Source organism: Pseudorasbora parva, chromosome 13 (genome assembly GCF_024679245.1).
Source record: "Pseudorasbora parva isolate DD20220531a chromosome 13, ASM2467924v1, whole genome shotgun sequence".
Classification (NCBI taxonomy): Eukaryota; Metazoa; Chordata; class Actinopteri; order Cypriniformes; family Gobionidae; genus Pseudorasbora; species Pseudorasbora parva.
The window spans coordinates 33,612,061-33,636,922 of NC_090184.1; the positions used below are offsets into that span (position 1 = coordinate 33,612,061).

Here is a 24,862-nt window from a genome sequence, read left to right on the forward strand (position 1 = left end):
TTTCAACAGAAATATCTTCATTTGTGTTCTAAAGATGAACGGAGGTCTTTTGGGTGTCCAACGAAATGAGGGTAAGTAATTAATGACAGAATGTTTATTTTTGGGTGAACTAACCCATTAAATTATCATGAAAAGTGTTTATTATGGCATTACATATCTATAGTATTATATTTCGATCGTGGCATGAAAGGCTGCACAGATGAGCATTGTGGCCGATCCCAGACATTTTGAACACGTAAATGCAGTGTTTTCTTTAATGCAATTCGATTTCTGCACACTATGCTTTCATAAACTAACAGTGCAAACAAAATTTAAATATAAAAGATAAATTGATTATAAGGGTGATACTTAGCTCACGAGACAAGACAAGAGATTGGGTTCACATTGGGATTTTCTGAATCCGGAACTCAGTCACTAATAAACTTGCGCTGTTTGATGACAGCTCCAGTGATTGTAAAGGGGCAGTTCTTTGATCGCTTTGATCGAAATTGCGACTGATTTTACCAAAGAATCCACAGTGAAATGTATCGAATACAAATACGTAAAAAATGCTAATTTGAGACATTAACATTGTTGAATATAAATGACCAAATTCCTATCATTAGGATCCTTTGAAAGGTAATGTTATATTTTGTGCTGTGATTCTTGTTTCCTCTCCTTGTCATCTCACTAACACACCGGTGGGTGGGCGGGGCCAGAGTTGCAGTGATGAAGTAGGCGTTGATGATCTGTTTCACCTATCTACCTTACAAAAGTACAGGATAGAATGACCTCTTATATGTCTTACGCTCAATGGAAATTAGATTTCTCAGTTTATGACCCCTTTAAGAGTGTAGTACACAAAATATTTACACAGTATTTTTCACAAAAAAGTTTTTCCCAAATACATAAACATGTCCATTTAACCAGCGCTCTATATTTAAGTTGTCAGAAGCTGTACAATAGCTTGAGAAGCTGAAATATTTGTTTTCATGGCCGTTTTATGTTAGTGTTCTTTTTAACCCAGGAAGAACCTGTAAATACGCAGACGATATGGTCACATGACACCCAGCTTGAGGGATGTTGCTTGTGGACATGGAGTACTCTTTCTCTTTCTTTCTGTGGTCAAATGTTAGAAATAATGACAAAAATAGTGCTATGTAACTATGGCAACAGCTCAGTTTCTCTAGGTCTCTCCCTGTAGGGGTGAAGTTAATAAGATTAGAGATAGATCTCAGCGGTGACAGTGCTAAAGACCTTGGCTCTGTCATATTAACTAGACACACACACACACACACACACACACACACACACACACACACACACACACACACACACACACACACACACACACACACACACACACACACGTTTGTTTTTGTGACATATGGGGACATTCCATATGCGTAATGGGTTTTATACTGTACAAACCGTATTTTCTATCCCATTAAACTGCCCCTACCCTACAGGAAACATTATGAATTTTTACTTTAAAAAAAAAAAAAGTCATCCTGTATGATTTAAAAGCATTTTGAAAAGTGGGGACATGGCCAATGTCCTCATATTGCACACTCTCCTTGTAATACCTATGTCATAACCATGCCATTATACACATTTGTGTCCTTATATGTCACAAAAACATGCCCACACACACACACACACACACACACACACACACACACACACACACACACACACACACACACACACACAAAGCTAAGTGAGTAATTGTATGTTGTGACATTAGCATCATCTGGTATTCTTTAACCCTTGCAAAAAAGAATGGATAAAACAACAGCTCTCCAGAAAATCAATCAGTTACTCTGAAATAAATCCATGTTTAGGCAATTATAGAATTAAAGGCTAATGGACAAATTCTGACATCTTTAAATCAGTGGGAAAAGGAAGCTGTTTATTTTCTTGCTTTCCATTCATATCTCTGTGTATAAAATCTCAAATTTAAATTAAATGTAGTTTTGGATGATTTGATGCTGTCTGAGGCCTGCGAGTGTTTTGCAAGATCAAAAACATTCAGATTTGAGGAGACATGTAGATCCGGCCCTTTTTAAACAGAATGAGAAGAGAGAAAGCTCAATTGTACTTTTGCGTTTAATTTTCAGAAAAATAATTTCGGAATCTGGTAGATGCTTTTATTCCAAACGACTTTTAAAGTAAACCTAGACGATTTACGTGTTCCCTGGAACTGGAACGTTGACCTTGGCTTTATTAACAGCATGCTCTTTCAGTTGAGCTACAGGGAATGAAAAAATGTGTGCTTATGATGCAAATATCTACAAACCAGCCCAATTATATAACAGAGAGACGCTGCTTTGATTTAATGGAGCTCAGAGGAGCTTCTAGTTTGAAAAGTAGAGCTTCTAGTTCTTATTTTTGATGTTCCTCCTTTGATGCCTGCTTTTGCACTTCACAATGCATCACTGACAACACTATGTTGCACAACATTTGGAAAACCGCTGTTTTTGTTGTAGCCGGCGATGGATGTTCAGTGTAATATTGCATGTGGTGTGTTTTCTTGAGCGCGCGTCGGCTCTCACGCCCGGATCTCTCGTCCACGGAGCTGCTGGCATCTGGCATGTATGGCACAGGAGAGAGTGTGTGTTGCCATGGCGATGATGGAAAAATTGAATTTGTGCCTGCCGCACCCTCAACCAGGCCGTTTCCAGGCGATTGGTATCAGCTTCACTAAAAGAGCTCTGTCAAGCAGGAAAGAGCGTTTAAAAGCAGCTCCTTCATGAGTGAATCACATGAATGCATCATTGTGACTCAAAATCACTTACATGTCATGGAAGATGTGGCAGCCAACCACCCTGCTAAGTTTTCCAGCGCAAGTCAGAGTCATGTTTACATTTACAGTCTCTTTGGTTTATGGGACCTTATAAGACCCATTTATGACTGCGACAGGATCGTGGGGTTGAGAAGGGAGACTTCAATGAGGTAGTTCATAATAATACATGTGATTTTATCTTCGACATTGAGAAATGAAGCATTTTATGTGGTCAGTTCCTGAGCCAAGATGTTAGGCAGGACTTCAGACCTACATGCTGCCTAACAGGTCGAAGAACAGGTGTTTTGGTGCCCGTTGTGATAGCAAACACATAGCTGTTTCCTGAGCAGCTGTTATTGTGCTCCGTGAGGGGGATGATCGTTTGTAGTTCTGTTGAAGGCTGTCACTGGTTTGTTGAAGGAGAGGGACATTGTGAATAGTCTTGTTTGCTGGAAGAAGGTAGAATATAATAAATTGCACTTGTCTGGTGTTTTAAATATTTGCAAGAAATCTTTAGCTAAGAAATATTTACATTTAAAGGTGCACTATTTAGTATTTTTGCAGTACAATATCCAAAAACCACTTGGCCAGTGTTATATATTTTGTTCAGTTGAGTTCTTACAATATCCAAAAGAAAAAATTGAGAAAATTGCTATTTTAACCACGGAGCCGGAACATCTGAGGGAGTCGCCTGTCAATTGCGTCATATCTGCGTTACCCTCGGTTTACGGTTTTATTTGGCAGATGCGCTTTTCTCTTAGCAGTGTGAACAAGTGTCACAGCAGCCACCGAGCGAACGCACTGAGTAACGTCATAACATCATTTTAAACACACTTAAATGTATCTAAAATGATAAACAGAGCTGCGTTACCTCATACTCATGACCGGAAAAGCGGAAATGGCGCCGGTGACATTATCATAATTATCATTATCATGGCGCCATCATAATAAGTCCCGCTGCTCGCGAGCCGTGTGTTGCTCAACAATCGCTCCATTGGCCGTGCTCAGCTCCTCAACACTCGGTCCTGCTCTGCTTCATACTACAGTAACGTTAATAACCGCATCCATGAACGTGAGTCCTATCCCGATTCTTTCCCACCACATGTGAGGTGAAGATTCTGCGCTCAAACTTAGCATCATCAAACTACGCCTTTGTTTTGAATAGGCGCCCTCAAGAGGACAGAAAAATGACAGTGCAGCTTTAAAGGGATCCCATGGTGTTGAGACTTGTATGGCTTAATATAACATAAATGATGTCTCTTACTGAATTATGTGGTAGAAAACCCATGAAAGATCTACGTTATTTAAAAAATCGATTTTATATTTGGACCATGGGCGGCGCCATTTTGTTTGCGTTCTAGGTTGATGACGTAGAGTGGTTGAACTCCTCAATCAGCTGGCGTTACCCGTTGCTATTTTTACCACAACGCAACTCGAAAATTGTTTCAGAGTTAAACAAAACAAATGAATTGCTTTGTAATTGTACTTAAAACACACTCAAACATACATGTGCACACAAACTCACCTACACAAGTCACAAACAGATCGGCGGGCGCGCACACACACACTGACAGACTGCTCTGTCTCAATCGCATGCATCATCACCAAAACATCCTGCCTCTCTTCCTCACGTTACTTTATCCCATCGTCCTACCTAGATATTTCCCTCTGCTGGTCACATTAGGCATTATAGTTAATCTACTATCAACAGTCTATCTGGGGAACAGGATGTGTTGAACAGGATATACACAGGGAATAGATTGAGGGTTATGTATGCGCGCGCAGTGCGTGCGTGTGTGTGTGTGTGTGTGTTCGCGCCGATCTGTTGGGCTGTGTGTGTGTTCGCGCCGATCTGTTGGTGTGTGTGTGTGTTGCTGTGTTCGCGCCGATCTGTTGGGGTGTGTGTGAGTCTGTGTGAGAGAGAGAGTTTGTGTGCACATGTATGTTTGAGTGCGTGAAGTCGGACAGCTGTTTGTAAATCGGCTTTACTCGTTATTGCGGTGGAACGTGAGACTGAATGACTGCACTCGAACATGTCCACTATGGTGTCGGACAACACTACAAATGTCCGTCCCTTCAAATAATGCCCTATTTAAGGGTATAGGGTCGATTTCAGATTCAGCCCCTGTCGTGGAGACTGAGCAGCCCAACATCTCGATTGAGACAGAGCCTGTCGTGTGCGCGCCCGCCGATCTGTTTGTGACTTGTGTAGGTGAGTTTGTGTGCACATGTATGTTTGAGTGTGTTTTAAGTATAATTACAAAGGAATTCATTGGTTTTGTTTAACTCTGAAACAATTTTCGAGTTGCGTTGTGGTAAAAATAGCTACGGGTAATGCCAGCTGATTGAGGAGTTCAACCACTCTACGTCATCAACCTAGAACGCAAACAAAATGGCGCCGCCCATGGTCCAAATATAAAATCGATTTTTAAAATAACGTAGATCTTTCATGGGTTTTCTACTACATAATTCAGTAAGAGACATCATTTATGTTATATTAAGCCATACAAGTCTCAACACCATGGGATCCCTTTAAGAGTGCGATGGTTTATACTTCTGTAGCATTTCGTTTTTTTACATGAAGTCTGAAATCACCCCATACACACCTCGAAGATTCCCACCACATTCCCACTTGAAGAAGTCAAGGAAAACTAGTTCGGACACTGAGTGTGCCAGAAGGACTGCCGCTTCTGCATAGTTTGTGCTTGCTTTTTAATCATTGAAACTTAGCAAACTGGCAGCTTAGTAGTAATGAAAAGATTTATCTTGAACTCTGTCATGGGAGCTATGTGGAAACCGTAATTAAACAATGTAATTATCAATTAAAAAGCTATTTATATCTGTATGATACTACGCTGTAGCCACATTGGACGGGAGTTTTAGAAAATGGATGGTTCAGCTGTGTGCGCCATCTTCTAGTGAGATGCAGGAATTTATTTGGCATGTGACTCACGGTGCATTAAAGGTATTCTCTAGCTGTTGATTGGTTGTACACTCACTATTGTGGTGCATTGTGGGATTAAATTAGTGCATTAATAATGTCTACTATGGTTTTGGACACCACTACAAATGGCTGTCCCCTCAAATAGTGCTCTATTTAATAGGGGCGATGGACAGAGCCAAAGTTAACAGGGTTATTTTTGCTGCTATACCTTTAAGATATTCAAAGGTTTGGGGTGAGTAAGATTTTTATTTATTTATTTAAATGTCCCATTTAAATAAGACATTCATAATGTTACAAAAGATTTCTATTTCGAATAAATGCTGCTCTTTCTATTCATTGCAATATCCTGCCATTTCTCATGGTTTCACAAGAATTTAAAGCAGCAAAACTGTTTCACCATTGATAATAGTACAACAACAAAAAACATCAGGTTTGCCATTGCATGAATAATTTAATTTTTAAAATATACTAAAACAGAGAACAGTTATTTGGAATTGTAATAATATTTCATTGTACTTGTATTTCAAATAAATGCATTCTCGGTGAGTATAAGAGACTTCTTTCAAAAAGTCGTAACGATCCCAAACTATGAACAATGAAGGATTCATTTAACTTTTGGCATGTGAAAACTGTCCTCAGATGCTGAATATCAATTTGTATGTAAATATCAGTGATAAATTTAGTATTTTATTCTACCTTTAAACAGGCATGTCACAAAGCGGTAAAATGTATCTTTTGTTGTCCTCTCTCAGCTTAATATTCAGACAAAACTATAATTAAGCCATGATTATAGGTTGATTTCCCCAAACAAGTGTAAACACCGTGGCTTTGTGGCATCATTAAAATATCGCTCTGTTTCTTTGACTAGCCTGACAACAGCAACTGTGGTTTAACCAGCGGTGTGAGTTTGGGGCGGGGCCATCATGCATTTCTGACCAATGATAAGAACATGATTATTTTTCAATATTGTTTTAATGTGTTCCATTATATATTTAGTAAGAAATAATGAATTATGAATTATATTTCAATTAATCATATAGTTGAAAAAGATTCTCTTTATGTAATCCACACAAGAAAAAGATATGTCGTTGGCCTCATGGGGTTTAATGTTAAAGTTTAAGAATTTGCTCCTCTCCTCATGTCTAACTGCTCTGTTGAGGCATCAGTTATTCCTCTGGAAGACTGTGTGAGTTTCAGCTTTATCATGTTCTATTAATAAATCATTCATGTTGTGTAGTTTTGATGCAAGCGACACTTTACATGTCTGAATGTGTGTGGTGTGTTTATATGTGATGAGTGTTCATTTTGCACCGACACTTTAGGTTTAGTACACTGTAGTACAGTAGTAAATTTAAGTTGTTTTTGGTGTTGTTTTAATATTCGCGCACTTCTTTATGCCACACATTAGTTTCTGGAGGCTTAACACAGACTTTCATTTTCTCATTTTACTTAGATCTCTCTCTCATACACACAAGCGTCCCAGGCCTTTGAATCTCCTCTGGTGCTCATTAGTGGCTGACACTTGAAAGTTTCGACAATATTTCAATATTTATCGCTTTTACGTAACGGAGCTGCAGTCGAGGGCAGAAACATGAAAAGGCAGCAGACATAGCAAATCTCCAGGGCTGGAGCACAATTCTCAGCCTCTCACTTACACTTGAAAATGATGACGGTCCGCCAACCTAACTGGAATTTTGGATAAGAGCACAAGAGAGCTTGGGGTATCTGACCTGTGGGCCACTAGCAAGGACAACATGGTGCTTTTCTTTCAACAATTTAAATACCACTATTTATGCAATATCATTGTATCCTCAGTTATGAATACCATTGATAGTTTAGTTCTGTCCGCTTCATTAAGCAATTCAGCCACTGAAGGTGATACTTAAAAGGATAGTTTGAAGATAAAAACAGCAGCTCATCCCAATGTTGTTCCAAACCTGCATGACTTTCTGCTTCTTTCTTCTTCTAAAAGATTGACAAAGTTTTTGTTTGTTTATGGTCCATACAGTCAAAGTAAATAATGTCCACCGCTGTTTTGGACCTCATTGACTTTCATTGGAGAGCGAGAGAGAGAGAGAGAGAGAGAGAGAGAGAGAGAGAGAGAGAGAGAGAGAGAAAGAGAGAGAGAGAGAGAAAGAGAGAGAGAGAGAGAGAGAGAGAGAGAGAGAGGGAGAGGGAGGGGGGAGGGAGAGAGGGAGGGAGAGAGGGAGGGAGAGAGGGGGACGGACAGACAGAATTGTATTTAAACTCTTTGAAAGACAAGCACCATCATTTAAACAATAACGTCTTTTATAAAATGTGGTTCTGTCCACATTCTTTTCATTTGTAATAAGCAATTTGTCTGCAAAAGGTACTTATAGGGATAGTTCAACCAATAATTATTCTTCCTGGAAGAGAGATATATTGAAAATGTCTAATGTTTTTTTTTTTTGGACCCCATTGACTTTCATTGATTCACTATTGTGGACACATGAATTTTAATTTTGCACACTGTTTAAGGTTTATAGGGGAATTCAGATGCAGCGAATATTTTGGTCTGTGTGTGCTCAAAAACCTCCCCGAAAGGTCATCATTCATGTTGTCAAGGTGGTGAGACATAAAGACAAAACCCGAGAGATGCAGTAGATCAAAGTCTTATTGTGGTGGAATCAATTTAGGTCAAGAATCTTGTCACTTTTACACCAAGCAGTTAACATGTGACCAAAGGGATGCTGCAGGGAATAACAGATCGACAAGAAAAAAGAAACGAGAGAGTGAGGAGGAGGGTGGGTCAGATAGAGACACTGAAGCAATGAAAGAGAGCAAGAGAGAGGGAGGGATAGCTTCCTCCCGTTGCTTTTGAGTGGGGCATGTTTTCATCTAGTCGCAGTTAAATTTCATCCACATTCACTCAGGGTCAAGACCAGCCACCTCTGTCCATCTCCCTTCCTCTGTCTCTCGTCTTTGAATCCTCTTCCCTCATTCTGTGTTGGGATTGATTTGTTTTTCTTTACTCGAGTCTCCATGTTGCTCCTATACAACCGTTTCCTCTCTCTCCTAGAATCGATCTATCGCCGTGGAGCTAGACGATGGAGGAAGCTGTACCGGGTGAACGGACACCTCTTCCAGGCCAAGCGCTTTAACAGGGTGAGTTAAAGTCTCTCCAGCTTGAATAATGACGTCTGATTGGATACTATATGTTAAACCCATTTTGTTCAGATGTATGGTTTGTTTGTGAGATGATTGTATTTTTTGATAGATCTTGTTTATGGCAAATAGCGAGCTAAATTTTGAGGTGTCAGATAGTGTTCTTGGTCTCGTTTTTTGAAGGTCTTGCCTTGGTCTCGACTGCATTTGTACTTAGTCTTGTCTCGGTCTCAGATTAAGAGGACTCAGGACTTTATCTCAAGAACACAACTGGGAGGATATCCTTAAATTGCCAGTGCATTGCCTGATTTATTTGTTATTGTTAACACCATTAATACGATTTAATGCAAAACTTACTGCTTATAATTCAATAAATAAACTTATTTCTAATGGGATTTATTTTGTTACTGGGTTGCTATTAATATAAATGGCAAAAATTATAAATGCACAATAAAATGCACGTTTTTGATTTTAGTTTCTATTTAAAAGTAGACTTATAATTACACTTTTCCTTATATTTCTATATTCAAAACTTATTTTTAAGACATCAATCTCAAAAAAATTTTTTATTTGATTGGTAACAGCTCTATAGTGTCTTATTATTCTAATTGTATTTCTTGATTAAATATAAGACATTTCTCAGACAGTAAATATGAATCTTTTAGATAAATTTGTCTTGGTCTCAGCACACTCTGGTCTTGGTCTCGGGTTTTGGTGGTCTTGTCAGAGTTGTTGGTGTTTGAGCTCCATAAATAAATCTAAAGTTGTAGATGTCGCACACTTGAAAATGGGCAAAAATAGTAGTAGTATGATTTTTTTTTGTATGGCAACCCTTTGTTGAGAAGGCATGGACGTTACGACAAAAGGTTTTGTACCCTAAGAGGAGGTGATTTAGTTGTGATTATGATGGGATGTTGTGGCTTATTATATTGTTTTATTGTATGTATATAATGCAATTTTGATGAACAGCTTTTTAAATGATTGGATAGTGTCCTATAAGACCATGTGGGCTGGGCACCATGAGTGCATGACAATTCATTCATTCATTCATTCATTCATTCATTCATTCATTCATTCATTCATTCATTCATTCATTCATTCATTCATTCAGTAGACTGTTGCGATAAGTATCTGTAGCTGTAATAACTTTTTCCCTGCCAGTGACAAAAAAATCAGTTATTTTTAAGAAAGCTTCCCCGTCATTGACAGAATTTTCTGGCTTTCCGTGTTTTCACTGTTATACGGTAGGGGGCGGCGCTATTACATATCTTCTGAAAGAGTACAGAATCTCCTGATGAAAAACATGCGAAGAAGATGCAGAAACAAGTAATATCACAATCATATGCATATGTAAAATAACACAATCAGCCACTTTAAACAGCAATCAAAACTGCCTAATGGTAGTGAATGAATTGTCGCCGCAGGACAAGCTATAGGACTGTGCAACCTAAGGGGGGGGGGGGAACTCGATCTACTCCCTCATATTTTGATCATTGTTCAGAGTCCAGTCTTTGACAAAAACATGATTTTCTCAGCTTTTTGCTCAAAATGTTGCTAAAATGTTGCTAAAAAAGAATGCATAAAACTGATTGATTTTTTTTTTCTTTCTGAAAGCGGCGGCTGGTAACTTTTTTTTTTTTTTTACCAGCGGGGGAAAAGTTAAGCAACAACTGCAGAAGGGTTTTAAATACTGTGAAGTACTGTGAAGTTTTTCTCTGTTAAGTTATTTTTTAATTATAATAAATACAAATGTTTGAATGAATACTTTTGTTCAGCATAGAAGAATTAAATAGATTAAATGTGACAGTAAAGACATTTATTATGAGCAGATTTCTATTTCAAATAAATGCTGTTCTTTTAATCAAACAGTCCTGAAAAAATATTAAGTAACTGTTGTCAAAATTGATAATAATAAGGAATGTTATGTGAGCACCAAATCACCATATTAATAATTCCTGAAGGATCATGTGACACTGAATACAGCTTTGTCGTCACAGAAATAAATTACATTTTCAAAATATATTAAAGAAGAAACTTTACCACTTTTTGAATGGTAGTGTGTTTTTAAATGAATATGACATTTTCAAAAATGAGTTTTTTTTTTAAATGATGTATGATTTGTTGGAATTATACACAAAATTAATAAGCTACACCTATTTGATATCAATTGGTTCAGCGTCGGAAGTGTCAGCATCAGCTTGAAAATCCCATTTCATTGGTTCAGACTCATGCCATCGAGAATTCGCTATGGATAATCACAAAATTGGAATCTTGCGCTTTACAACGATACCAAACTTGTGCTGAGGGGAAGCAGCAGTTGTCGAGAATCGAGCACAGGAAAACGGCAATGTTTTAATGATTATTAAAACAAAGGAAAGATAGGAAAGTACACCCTCTCAACATACAAATAAAGATCATTTCAGATGTTTAATTACTATTTGGAGCATTGGGATCGCTAGACGAGGGCTTAATGAATTCCTTTTTGTAAAAACCTTGAGTCACTTGTTTTGCCTGTAGCTCATGACTGTTACAGATCTGTAGGTTTACTCGTGACTATTGATAGGAGTAGTAGCAACTGTTAGCATATTAAACTGTAGTGTTGACTGTTTTTGGGGTGGTGGTAGTGTAGTGGTCTGCTTGTGTTTGGTTTTAGCCCCAGTTCTCCCATTCCAACCCAATCTAGTGCTTGAGTGAACCGTTTATCATACTGACTGATAGAAAGCCGATAGGAATGCAAGGGAGAGATAGACTGAGCCTCTTGAGTGCGATGTCTCTCTTATGCAGCGATGCCCTGCCTTTAGTCAGATATCATCCCTCGAGGGTTTATGTTATGTTAATGCAGACCTCTTCCTGCAGTAGTCTTCATTCTTCTACTGAGCAGAACATGTGCCAGGCAAAGAAGAACACCAAAACAACACAAAGGGGAGTGATAGAAGGGAGGGAAGGAGGATCAAAGACAGGGGAGAGACTGGAAGGGACATTGTTTTTTTTCACCTGTGATATTTTTTTGAAATGTCCCTTTTCTTGGAAATGTTTTAATGCCCCTCAGCAGAGATAAAGGATAAGAAGAAAACAGAGAGAGGGGTTTAGAGAGACACATGATGAGCACAGTGCCCTCAGAAAACTCCCACTCATGTCTCGGTAATGTGCGTAAATTACTCTTCTCATTTCCCCTTAATAAGGTGATCGAAGTTTGACCACATTAGGAACGGTATGGCAGAACTGGAGGATGACATCATGAAGATAAGCAGTCTCCAAAATCATTCCAAATCATGTCTAGAGAGTCTGATTGTTCAGATTTCCTGAAAAGCTCTGATGTCAGACTGCTGACAGGGCAAAACCCCCAGACATCCATTTCAGTCCATGAGTGTAAACCACTTTTGTCCAAGGTAATGGTGGTTGTTTAAAGACACAGAGAGTGTATAATTTCTGCGCTACTAGTGACACCAAACAGAATTACAAAAATATTGTTCAGAGCAGCATTCTTTATGTATGCTGTGCAGTGTGCAAGCTATGCAAATGTTCTGTATGAATGGAATATATGGAAGATTTAAATCTTTTTTTAATAAGAATTTATCAAATTATTATTATTTATTTTTTTAGATCATATTTTAAAATTCATTGTTCTGATTATTTTTCACGTTTTTCTAATTTGAATTATATGTGATGTTTTATGTAGACTTTTTTTTTTTTTTTTTTTTTACAAAAAAATATAATTATATAAACTTATATAAGGGGGTGAAGAAACACTGAGTTTCAGTCAATCTCATGTCAATCTTGAGTACCTATAGAGTAGTATTGCATCCTTCATATCTCCGAAAAGTCTTTAGTTTTATTATATTTATAAAAGAAATATGGGCTGTACCGAGTCTTTCCGGAAAAAAAACGAGCGCCTGGAGGCGTATCGTGTGGGCGGAGCTAAAGAAGGACGAGTGCAAAGCGATGACGTCCTCAAGCGTGGAGAAGCCCATGGCTATCGATCTCAGCTAATAGATATGATCCAGAATCATTCGGAGGCTGAAAAACAGCAACAGCAGGACGTCCGTCTCTGTGGTATGTACTGTATTTATAGGCCTGTCAACATTTGTGTGTCTTTACTCGCAGTTTATGAGGACATGATTCGGTTTATGGACTATTGTATGCGACTAAACCTTATCAGTAGCAAGCAAAACGGTTTTGCACGTCAGACTAGTGTAACTTTATACAAACAATGGAGTAACGTTAGCGCATTTAAATGACGGAGTGCGCGATCGTGTCGTTTACTGATGTTTACTCACGCGACAACAGCATAGACATTTGAAGCGGTTTTACTCACCAGCTGCTTCCAAAGCAGCGCCGAACCTTTATCGCTGGGACCGCTCCGTCAAAAACACACTTCTTTGGTCTGATTTGCTGAAGTCCTGTAACAGCAGTGACCGTGGAAATCCGCGATGTTGTGAAGCTTCCCGTCATTTCTGCGTTCAAATCGGTTCAAATGTAGCGCTGCCTTCCCGGTAATGCTGTGCTGAAGCGTTAAAGTCACTTGACGTCCCTCATAGGAATAAAGTGGAGCGTGGCGTGTCATAAGTGTTCACGGACGACTGGATCTGCAGCTGAGAGAGTGTTTATGGGCGTGCATTTCCTCTCTCGCCTCTAGTCACGTGCGCGCGCACCCTACCGGGAGAAGAGCCGTACGGCCCACACAAGGACCTTCCGGTCTATTAATGTCAAGCTGAGCCATACTCGAAAAAAACTCTCCGAAACTTGTGAGAAACCGGAAGGAGTATTTTTGACAAAGAAATACTCCATCAAGATTAGTTTTTGAAACTTTGTCTATGTTTAGGATGGGAATCCAAGTCTTTAACAGTGTAAAAAGCTCAGTATGCATGAAACAGCATTTCACCCCACCTTTAAAATTTGCCAAAACGCATGTTATATTTACATTGCATGGAATACTGCATCCCAGAATGCAATGTGGTTTGACCTTCCCTTTGCTGTGAGAAGCATCTATGGTTAATATCTTTTTTTTAATCATTATTTAATCAAATTATCTTATTTCCAAATTATCTTATTTGATTTCAATTTGTCAACATTTTTTTTATTTAAGATGGAATTAATCATGATTCGCGATTACTTAATTTGGCAGAACTACACTCTAAAAAATGCTGGCTTAAAAACAACCCAAGTTGGGTTGAAAATGGACAAACCCAGAAATTGAGTTCAAACAACCCAATTTCTGGGTTTGTCCATTTGCACCCAACTTGGGTTGTTCCCTATCTCGAGGGAACTTCGAGCTGCGTCGAAACGCTAGGGGACGCCTCTGCGTGCCACGTCATGAAGCACTTGTTTAATCAGTCCAATAGCGGGACGATACGTCACGGGCGGGTGACGTCATCGACCAGGAAGCTATAAAGCATGCCCGGACCAAACAGTCACTAGCTTCTGTGTCTTCACAAGCGCTCTGTGTGATATTGTATGTCCATTTATTGTGTGTGTGTCAAAAGAGAAAAGAGAATGTCTAGTCAGTTCAGGCGTTGTGTTCCTCCCTGCCCTCGTTACATCACGGGTGGAGATACACACGACCTGTGCGTTATGTGTTTGGGGCTCGAGCATGCCCAGTCAGCTCTCGAGGGGGTTGGCTGCGAGCATTGCGAGAGTCTCCCAATGCGTACATTAAGATCACGCCGGGCACTCTTCGAGGAGAGTGCTTTGGCTCGCGGTCCTCAGGGCTCGGGTCCCGCTGCTGCCGAGGCACAGCGAAGGCTCGCGTCTTGGGGATCGCAGTTAGATCTGGTGGCGGGGTTAGAGACGGGTGATCCCCTATCTCTGCCCTTACCCGCTGGATCTCAAGCCTCAGCTCGCGAGTTGGAAGCACGCTCTGCGGTTTCTTCCGCTCGCGCTGAGGCACAAGATCAGCTGCAGCACTCCAGTTCCGAGGAACTGGATGTTGTAAGCGTAAATGAAACTGACGAACTACTTCCACCATTACACACACACGCACAGGAGGAGCTAATGGAGGTTGTCACTCGCGCCGTTGCCAGATTAAGTTTAGACTGGCCGGCCGAGCGTTATGAGTCACAAAAGCACACAAGCAGGCTAGATGAAAGATTTCTGCCCTCATATACACAACCTCCTAAGCGGGGCTTGCCATTTTTCCCGGACCTTCACACCGAGGTGTCGAGGTCCTGGGCTAAACCAGCGTCAGCCCGAGTTTTCAACCCGTCAACATCTGAATATTCAAATATAAACGGGTTGAAGGCTCATGGTTATGCGGCGATGCCGCGGGTGGAAGAGACGCTCGCGAGCTATCTCTCCCCCGAGTCAGCATCGTCGCTGCAAGCCCCGCAGCTGCCCACCAAGCCCGTAAGAACAACATCAGCGCTGGTGGGCAGGGCGTACTCGGCAGCCGGGCAGGCGGCCGCCTGTTTACATACGGTGGCCGTCCTGCAAGCATATCAGGCAGATTTATTGGGGGATATAAATGAAGAAACTGAGGAAGTAGGGAGAGAAATGATCGCCGAAATTAGACGGGCGGCAGATTTGTCTCTTCGTGCCACCAGGGAGACGGCCAGATCCATCGGCCGCTCTATGGCAGCCCTGGTGGCCACGGAGAGACATTTATGGTTAAATCTATCAGATATAAAAGAAAGGGATAAGAAGTTTCTGATGGATTCGCCCGTCTCGCCTACTGGCCTCTTTGGTGACGCTGTAACAACAGTCGTCGACCGTTACCAGGAGGCCAGGAAGCAGGCGGCGGCGTTCTCAAAATTTCTCCCCCGCAAATCATATCCCCCAGGGGCTGCCGGGCGGGGGCAGCCCCAGCCGAGTACGTCCTCCTCCGCAGCGCATCGAGCGCAACAGAAACAGAGCGTGGCCGCTCGGGCCCCCCCGCAGAGAGAACGGGGGTCCGGGCGACGCGCTCAGCCGGGACCTTCCCGCGGTAGGACGGATCTGAGGACCGTCCTTATCGCTAGGAAGGCCTCGGCTAAGAAGTCCTGACGCCAAGAGCGCAGGGCTTCCGATGGCAGTCCCCTCCGGGAAAGTGCGGCTCGCCGAGGCGCCCGCTCTTTCCCGGTGCCATCGGGGGGCCGGTCTGCCAACCCTGCCACCATTGGTGCTTCAGGGCGCGGCGGTCCCCGGCGAACGCATATCTCCATGTCCGCCCGGAAACGTAGCGGCTTGGGGATGTTCGCGCCCTCTCGGGAGGGCCCCTGGGCGGTCAGTTCGGTTGCTACCTGCCGGTTATCCGTTACAGGACACCGGGCTGACCACACAGGAAAATCCAGAGACCAGCCTCGAGAGGCTGGTTCCCTTAGTAGATTTTCTGGCAGCGTGGAAACTTCTGCCGAATGTCTCAGAATGGGTTCTGCGTACAATAGAAAAAGGGTACAGAATTCAATTCGGGTTACACCCGCCCGTGTTCAACGGGGTTACTGCCACGGTAGTAAGCCCCGAGCAGGCTCTGGTAATGGAACAAGAGGTACAGACTCTTCTGCGAAAAGAGGCTATAGAACGGGTCCCTCCCCACTGCAGAGAGTCGGGGTTTTACAGCAGGTACTTCATAGTTCCGAAGAAGGATGGGGGGTTAAGGCCTATCTTAGATCTGCGTCATCTAAACAGAGCAGTAAAAAGATTAAAATTCAAAATGCTCACGATAAAACAGATCGTGTGTCACATCAGGTCCGAGGACTGGTGTGTCACGATAGATTTAAAAGATGCGTACTTCCACATCTCCATCCTTCCGCAGCACAGACAGTTCCTCAGGTTCGCTTTTGGGGGAAAAGCGTACCAATATCGAGTGCTGCCATTCGGTCTAGCTTTATCGCCCCGCACTTTCACGAAGTGCGTGGATGCAGCTCTGGCTCCGCTGCGACTCCAGGGCATCCGCGTGCTAAATTACATCGACGATTGGCTAGTGTTAGCACAGTCGAAACAACTGGCGGTTCAGCATCGAGATGCTGTTCTCGCCCACATGAAGGTGTTGGGGCTAAGGTTGAACGAAAAGAAAAGTATGTTGGCGCCACAGCAGAGCATTACTTTTCTGGGGGTAGTTTGGGACACGAGAACGATGTCGGCTCGGCTATCTCCGCCCAGGGTAAAAACGATCCTGAATACCGTCAACCAGATAAAGCTAGGCCAGTCACTCACTGTCAAACACTTTCAAAGAGTGTTGGGTTTGATGGCAGCAGCGTCCAACGTGATACCTTTTGGCCTGCTGTACATGAGACCCTTGCAGTGGTGGCTCAGGACCAAGGGGTTCTCCCCGAGGGGAAACCCTTTTCGCCTAATCAAGGTCACGCGGCGCTGCCTACGTGCCTTGGTGAAGTGGAAAGATCCTTGGTTCCTTTCCCAAGGTCCAGTTCTGGGGGCTCCTTGTCGTCGCGTAATGCTAACGACGGATGCCTCCCTAACTGGCTGGGGAGCGGTCATGAGTGGCCGCTCGGCCCAAGGTCTGTGGAGGGGCCATCAGCTCTCCTGGCACATAAACCAGCTGGAGCTGATGGCTGTGTTTCAAGCACTCAAACACTTCCTCCCAGACCTACGGGGCCGCCATGTGTTAGTTCGGTCAGACAACACTTCGGTGGTCTCGTATATAAATCACCAGGGGGGATTGAGATTGCGTCGGTTGTGGAAGCTCACGCATCACATTCTGATATGGGCCCAAGGCAAGATACTCTCGCTCAGGGCGATGTACATCCCGGGGGTCCTGAATGTAGCGGCAGACTCCCTGTCGAGGCAGGGAGTGGTGCCGGGGGAATGGAGGCTCCACCCCGAGGTGGTGGAGGAGCTGTGGATCAGCTTTGGGCGAGCCCAGGTGGATCTGTTTGCGTCTCGAGAGACGACACATTGTCCAGCATTCTTTTCCCTCACACATCCAGCCCCACTGGGGCTGGACGCAATGGTACAGACGTGGCCGAGGCTGCGTCTGTACGCCTTTCCCCCTCTGGCGTTGCTCCCAGGAGTGCTGGAGAGAGTCCGCCGGGACGGGGTTCAGCTCTTATTGGTAGCCCCGTTCTGGCCGGGCCGAGTATGGCTCTCCGACATCATGTCTCTCCTAGAGGGTCCTCCCTGGGAAATCCCAGTCAGGAGGGATCTTCTTTCACAGGCCGGGGGGTCAGTACTGGACCCGCGCCCGGAACTGTGGAAACTGTGGGCTTGGCCCCTGAGGGGGCCCAGTTCATAAACACGGGTCTATCGACTGAGGTGATAGAGACCATGTTGCACTCCAGAGCACCATCCACAAGGAGACTTTACGCACTCAAATGGAGAGTTTTTGTCGCCTGGTGTACGCACCAGACTTTGGACCCTGTTAACTGCCTGGTCAGTTCAGTTCTCGAGTTCTTGCAAGAAAAATTCTCCGCAGGGTTATCCCCGTCGACTCTGAAAGTGTATGTGTCGGCGATATCTGCGTATCATAATCCATTAGATAACGCATCATTAGGGAGACACCCGTGGGTCACGCGTTTCCTCCGTGGTACCTTGAGGCTCAGACCTGCGGCACGCTCCAGGGTGCCGACTTGGGACCTGGCCATAGTGCTGGAAGGCCTTATGTCGGCTCCCTTCGAGCCGTTAGAGGAAGTGTCAGAAAAGTTCCTCACACTAAAAACAGTGTTTCTCCTAGCGATTTCATCACTGAAAAGAGTAGGAGACCTACAGGCTCTATCAGTAGCACCTTCTTGCCTTGAATTTGCACCAGGAATGGTGAAAGCATTTCTCTTCCCGAGGGAAGGATATGTTCCCAAGGTCCCGACCAACGTGCCGGGACCAGTAATGCTGCAGGCTTTCTGTCCGCCTCCGTTCACTAGTCAAGACCAAGAGAAGCTAAATCTGCTATGTCCGGTCAGGGCCCTAGATGCATATGTCCACAGAGCTGCCCTGTGGCGAAAGTCAGAACAGTTGTTTGTATGTTTTGGGTCCTCCAATAAGGGAAAACCGGCTTCAAAGCAGACGCTTAGCAAGTGGATAGTCGAGGCTATTTCGCTCGCTTATGAGTCGGTCGGACATCCTTCACCTATGAGGGTCCGCGCCCACTCTACTAGGAGTATGGCTGCCTCTATGGCTCTTATTTCGGGAGTTTCACTGTCAGAGGTTTGTGATGCGGCTGGGTGGTCCTCTCCGCATACATTTGTGAGGTTTTACAATCTGGACGTAGCCTCTACTCCGGGGTCCCGGGTGTTTCTGGGTTAAATCACACAAACAGACATTTGGGACTCTGGCGATGTGGGTATTGAGGTCCCCTAGCGTTTCGACGCAGCTCGAAGTTCCCTCGAGATAGGGAACGTCTCAGGTTACGTATGTAACCATGGTTCCCTGAGAGGGAACGAGACGCTGCGTCGAGATGCCATACTCCCGGCATGCCTGTGATCGACTTGTTCGACTTTTTCAGAAGCTAGTGACTGTTTGGTCCGGGCATGCTTTATAGCTTCCTGGTCGATGACGTCACCCGCCCGTGACGTATCGTCCCGCTATTGGACTGATTACACAAGTGCTTCATGACGTGGCACGCAGAGGCGTCCCCTAGCGTTTCGACGCAGCGTCTCGTTCCCTCTCAGGGAACCATGGTTACATACGTAACCTGAGACGTTTTTAACTCTGCATTTTTTAGAGTGTAGTTCATTTATATAATGTTAGTTGTTATTTTTTTATGTGATATGATAATGTTTGTTTAATGCATATTGAATGCATAAAAAGTATATTAAAATTATTCATATTTATTTATAAGATGATAACTAGATGCCCACCATGAATGACCTCTTTTGACAGTGATGTAGCATATTCATATTTAATACATTAAACGTTGCATAATACCTACTTCACTATATTTTTACATAGTATTCAATAAGTATAGTCAGCTTGTAGTCGGAGTCTATTTTAACGTCAGAGTAACTTCCTGTGGCCGCATCTCTCTCTGAGAACACATTCTGCCCTCCTGCTACTTTTCCACGTCTCTCTCCTCTCATTCTCCATAGAAACAAGGGATAGAACAGAAGTAGGTCATGTTTTTTCCTCCCTCTGTCCTTCTTTTAAGGATCTGACTCGTTCTCCCTCTCCCATCAGCACCTCTGGATCTATCTCTGTCTGTGTTCTCAGCGCTCTTTGGACAGACAGGACATGTAGAATCTGTAACAAATCCATTTAATGGCTAAATAACAGATTCAGTTTTACCCATCACTTTTCTCTCTCTCATGTTTCCATGTGCTTTTCATCTATCATATGTGTGACATATTTTCTGCTCTGCTTCCTTCCCACAAACAATACAGATGCATTTCAAAGCCTCTTGCTACTTCTAGAAGTTTATTTTCCTGTAATGTGGCGGAACGACACAAGACTTGTGTAGTTTGCTGAGATTATTTCCGCTTGTCCATGTTATTTTGGCTCTTTGATCGCGTCTGAAATGAGAGGTGGAGATTTCCCTTACACTTGAGTCTGTAGTTCACAGAGATTAATTTATGATGTCATAAATAAGAAAATTGGCATCTGTTGCCTTGGCAATGGAGGTGGCAGGTGTGGCGTCTGTGGTGTATCAGGCAGACCGTTGGAGCTTCAGAGCGTAATTAAACATCAGGTCCTTGTGATAAAAGAAACAGAACCAAAACTAAGCAAACTGCAATTGAGCGGTTACATAGATTTTTTCTAGGGATGGTTGTAATTCTTCAAATCTACAGTGTTTTTGTGGTGATTGTTAATCTTCTTATGGTTATTTTAAAGGAAGAATGTCAGAGGGCTTGATCTGAAGGGTTTCTTTTCTTTGTGGATATTAACTGAAGGATGTTTAAAAGATTTGATTATGCTACGAAGGACTGACCTTGTCTGAACTCTGCGGTTAGCATGTTCTTCCTTAACAGGTAAGAAAAAACAAAGTGGCGATTTCAAATGACTTGCATTAAGTGATGGATATTGACATGCACAAACTCTAGACAGTCATAGCACTGTTTTAATGGCAAGTGTTTTAATAGTGTGTTTGTGTGTGTGTGTGTGTGTGTGTGTGTGTGTGTGTGTGTGTGTGTGTGTGTGGTAATGTGCTGAGATCATTTCCAGGCACTTCACTCATCTTTGCTCTTCTGAGTGCACGGTCGATAATAAACAAGCCTGGGTTTCTCTCATCTCTTAGCCGACTGACCTGTATTTTCAACACCATTGGCAGAGATAACAAACACTTAACGCTTAACATTTACCTTCAGACACCAATGATACCAATTTAAAGGGGTCATAAGAGATGCAGATGTTCTTCACATTTGAGTCCACATTCATAGAGATTATGAAAGTGCAAAAAAGCACATTGAAAGTTACATCTGTTGCCATTGCGATAGTGATGGCAGGTGTGGCGTTTGTGGTACATGCACTAAATTGCCAAACATATTGAGATCCTGCCTTTACATGAACTGACTTTAATGACATTAATATGGAGTTGGCCCACCCTTTGCAGCAGTAACTCTTCTGGGAAAACATTCCACAAGGTTTAGGAGTGTGTTTATGGGAATTTTTGACCTTTCTTTTAGAAGGACATTTGTGAGGTCAGGCACTGATGTTGGATGAGAAGGCCTGGCTCACAATCTCTGCTCTAATTCATCCCAAAGGTGATCTATCAGGTTGAGGTCAGGACTCTGTGCAGGCCAGTCAGGTTCCTCCACACCAAACTCGCTCATCCATGTCTTATATGGACTGGTCACAATGGAATAGGAAGGGGCCATCCCCAAACTGTTCCCACAAATTTGGGAACATGAAATTGTCCAAAATGTCTTGGTATGCTGAAGCATTAAGAGTTCCTTTCACTGGAACTAAGGGGCCAAGCCAACTCCTGAAAAACAACCCTGGCTGATCCGAATACCATTTTTTGAGCTTCAAAGCTTAGTAATCACAACAGAATAGTCAAAGCTTTTGAGGGAGGGGGCTGAACATATTGTTCTTACTAATAAAGGCAGGAATCTCGAGAAGCGGCGTGCCATTGACTCTTCAGAAAGTTGCCGAATTCTGCGCAATGTGCGCCTCAGTGTGCGCTGACCCCGCTCTGTGATTTTTACATGGCCTACCACTTCATGGCTGAGTTGCTGTTGTTCCCAATTGCTTCCACTTTGTTATAATAGCACTAACAGTAGACCATGGAATATTTAGTAGTGAGGAAATTTCACAAATGGACCTATTGCAAAGGGGGCAACCTATCACGGTACCACGCTTGAATTCACTGAGCTCCTGAGAGCGACCCATTCTTTCACAAATGTTTGTAGAATCAGACTGCATGCCTAGGTGCTTGCACACATATGGCCATGGAAGTGATTGGAACACTTGAATTCAATGATTTGGAGGGGTGTCCCAATACTTTTGGCAATAGTGTATATGTGTGGACCTAACTCTCAAATATAGCATCAACTTCAGTGTTCAGTCCTTTCATTAGTTTAAGGCATGTTTTGTTTCATTGGACAAGTTCTACATTTTGCCTCCTTTGCATTCTATGTGTAGTCATTTAAGGGATCATGGCCAAAATCCCTATCAAAGTAACGTCATGGAGCCCAGCATAAATGGAAATCTTTTTCATCCAGCACTCAGAAATCCATCATGGTAGTATCATTTGTATGGCATCTCGGGTAAATCCTCATGATGAGTGTGATCCTGCTCTGCAGTGCTGTAAGGATGTTGTGTAGCGTTTGCCAAGTCGTGAGGGAACAGGATGAAATCACACCCTGTCTATCTCTCATGCTTTTTCTCCATCAGTTATTTTTCCTGGTGAAGCAGTTACATAGTGTTCTCCTATGTGGGCAAAAAGACTATTTTTACTTGCTCATGTTTGTTTTCTGTCACTGCTTTTAAATGAAAATATCTTTCTCAGGATTATTCCTTGTTCTGTGCTAGTTCTGCCAAGACATGCTTTGCATCCCTTTAAACTTGAACTCAGGTTGATGAGCCTCACTCAGTTTGTTTTGAGATCTGAGCGTATATAAGATTGTGATTTGTGTGTGTGTGTGTGTGTGTGTGTGTGTGTGTGAGCAGAGTGTGTGTGCCATCTACGTGGGCGTTTTTGGGCTGATCAGGCTGCGGGACAGCACTCTGATTCGGACGATTCACAGATGATTCACATTTTGAAGAGCCTCAGGTCCTTGTAATTATCATCAGTGTCCCACTTATGGCTCTGGAGTGTGTGTGTTTTAGAAACTGCTGAATGACATGGATGGCTCTGAATTAAACATGTTTTATTTCCTCTTTACAAAAGAGAGAGAGGGAGGATTAGGAGGAGAGGAAGTGAAAAATACAGAGGCATGTGAGGAGGGCTCTGTGTGTGTGTGTGTGTGTGTTGGGTTGCATGTGAAAAAGGAATATTTGATCCTCTCTCTGTGCTTTTTCTTGCTCCTCATAAAAAAATAGTGAGCTGCAAAAAGGAGACAGATGTTCTTCTGCTAGGTTAAAAGTTTGCATACATTTTTTAAGTTGTGTCTCTGGTCATTTTGAACTGTTGCTTTTCCATCTCCTGCTCTACATGATATACTTATAAATGATTCAGATTAGAGCTGTCAAATAAATGTGTTAATTAATATGGAAACAATATATTGCACTATTTGCCTATTTGCTTCTTCGATCTGCTAATAATTGTCTTTGAATTATCTTCTTTTTTGGAATTGATTTATTTATTGATATATTTTTGCTCTATTTGTTGACCCCCCCCCCCCATTTATAAAAATAATAATTTGTGCTTAATTGCAATTTATTCACTTAATTAATCAGCATATTATGTAATTAAATTATTTTATTGAATTATTCAATAATCTTACAAATTCAATAATATTATTTTTAATAACCGATTGATAAGCTTAATTTAAAAACAGCTTCATTGGAGGTGAAATTAAAAACGGATATAGGAGAAATAAGCTGTTCTCTTGTCTTCCTTTGGGACAATTGCATTTAATTTAATAATATGACAACCAAATATTGTACCACTTTCTTTAAACTATCTTTATCGATTTGCATATATTGATATCTGTGTTTGTCTGCATATTATATAATTAATTAATTTAGACATCTTATTTGATTGACAAACTTGAAAAAGGCTAGAAATAAGCTGTTCTCTTGTCTGGATTTGGGATATTACTCTGTTCCACCCACTTATACGTCAGATTTAAAGAGGCCAAATTCATATCAATTCTCTTTTCTTCCAATTATGATTTTAGTCAAGGGCTTTTGCACCAAGAACAGGCATGATTATTTTTGAAAGAACATTTTCCACCCTTTCTCTGACATTTATTTCTACTGATTCTACTGATCATTATTTTGTGATTGGCTAACCTTTTTGCATATTGAAGAGATGAAATATTTACAACACTCCTTACCATATAAGGTTGATATGCTGATCATCATATTGAATTCTGAATGACACGTTTTTGCTAATATCCTAATTTTTCTCCTTTAATCACTACAACACTCACACAGGCTTATCTAGACACTTCAGTTGCTGTAGTCAGACAACAGTAGTTTCAAGTCTTTAGATAGTAGAAGGTCTTGTCTTACATTCCCATGATATCCCTGCTGTATCTGGGATACGTGGCGCACACGCTCGGCCCTGAAGGCCGCATTCACTGAAATGTTTGCTTTTTGTTGGGGACAATTGGTTGGGTTTAAAGTTTAATCCACTGTCCTGAATGGAAGCCCGATATGTGCAGACTTGATGTGTTTTAAATGGATGCAGATACACATTGTTTCTCTGGCACTGCGTTTGCTTAGCAGCGCTGGCTCGATATGCTAAAAAAAAGTCCATGGGGTGGAAGCTGTGCTCGGATTCAGATGAGAGAGGGGGAGAGAAGAAGAAAGAGATGTTTATATGAAAGATTGCACGTTTCTAAGAATAACGGCACAGAATAACGGTGGTGGATTAATGATGTTCTTCTTATCATTTCCTGTTGATTGGTGATCCAATGCTGCCTTCTAGTTGTCTTTGAGGAATATACTGAGATTTTGGTCAGAAATAAAACAGACATGTTGGGAAATGCAAGACTTATTTTCTCTGTTTTTGGAAGTATGTGTGCTAGTTCAACAAAAAGCAGAAGTTTAGGTGTTGATACGCT

At 42.2% G+C, this 24,862-nt stretch overlaps 1 protein-coding gene across 5 annotated transcripts in view; it reads left to right on the forward strand.

Annotated features, from left to right (window-relative positions):
- The window catches only part of prkcz (protein kinase C, zeta), a 149,752-nt gene that overhangs the window by 67,013 nt on the left and 57,877 nt on the right, over positions 1–24,862 (forward strand). For all 5 annotated transcript variants that reach the window (XM_067414071.1, XM_067414073.1, XM_067414075.1 and 2 more), the window contains one exon: positions 8,749–8,834. In XM_067414071.1, the coding sequence (XP_067270172.1) occupies positions 8,749–8,834 (86 nt within the window). The remainder of the gene's footprint in view (positions 1–8,748; positions 8,835–24,862) is intronic.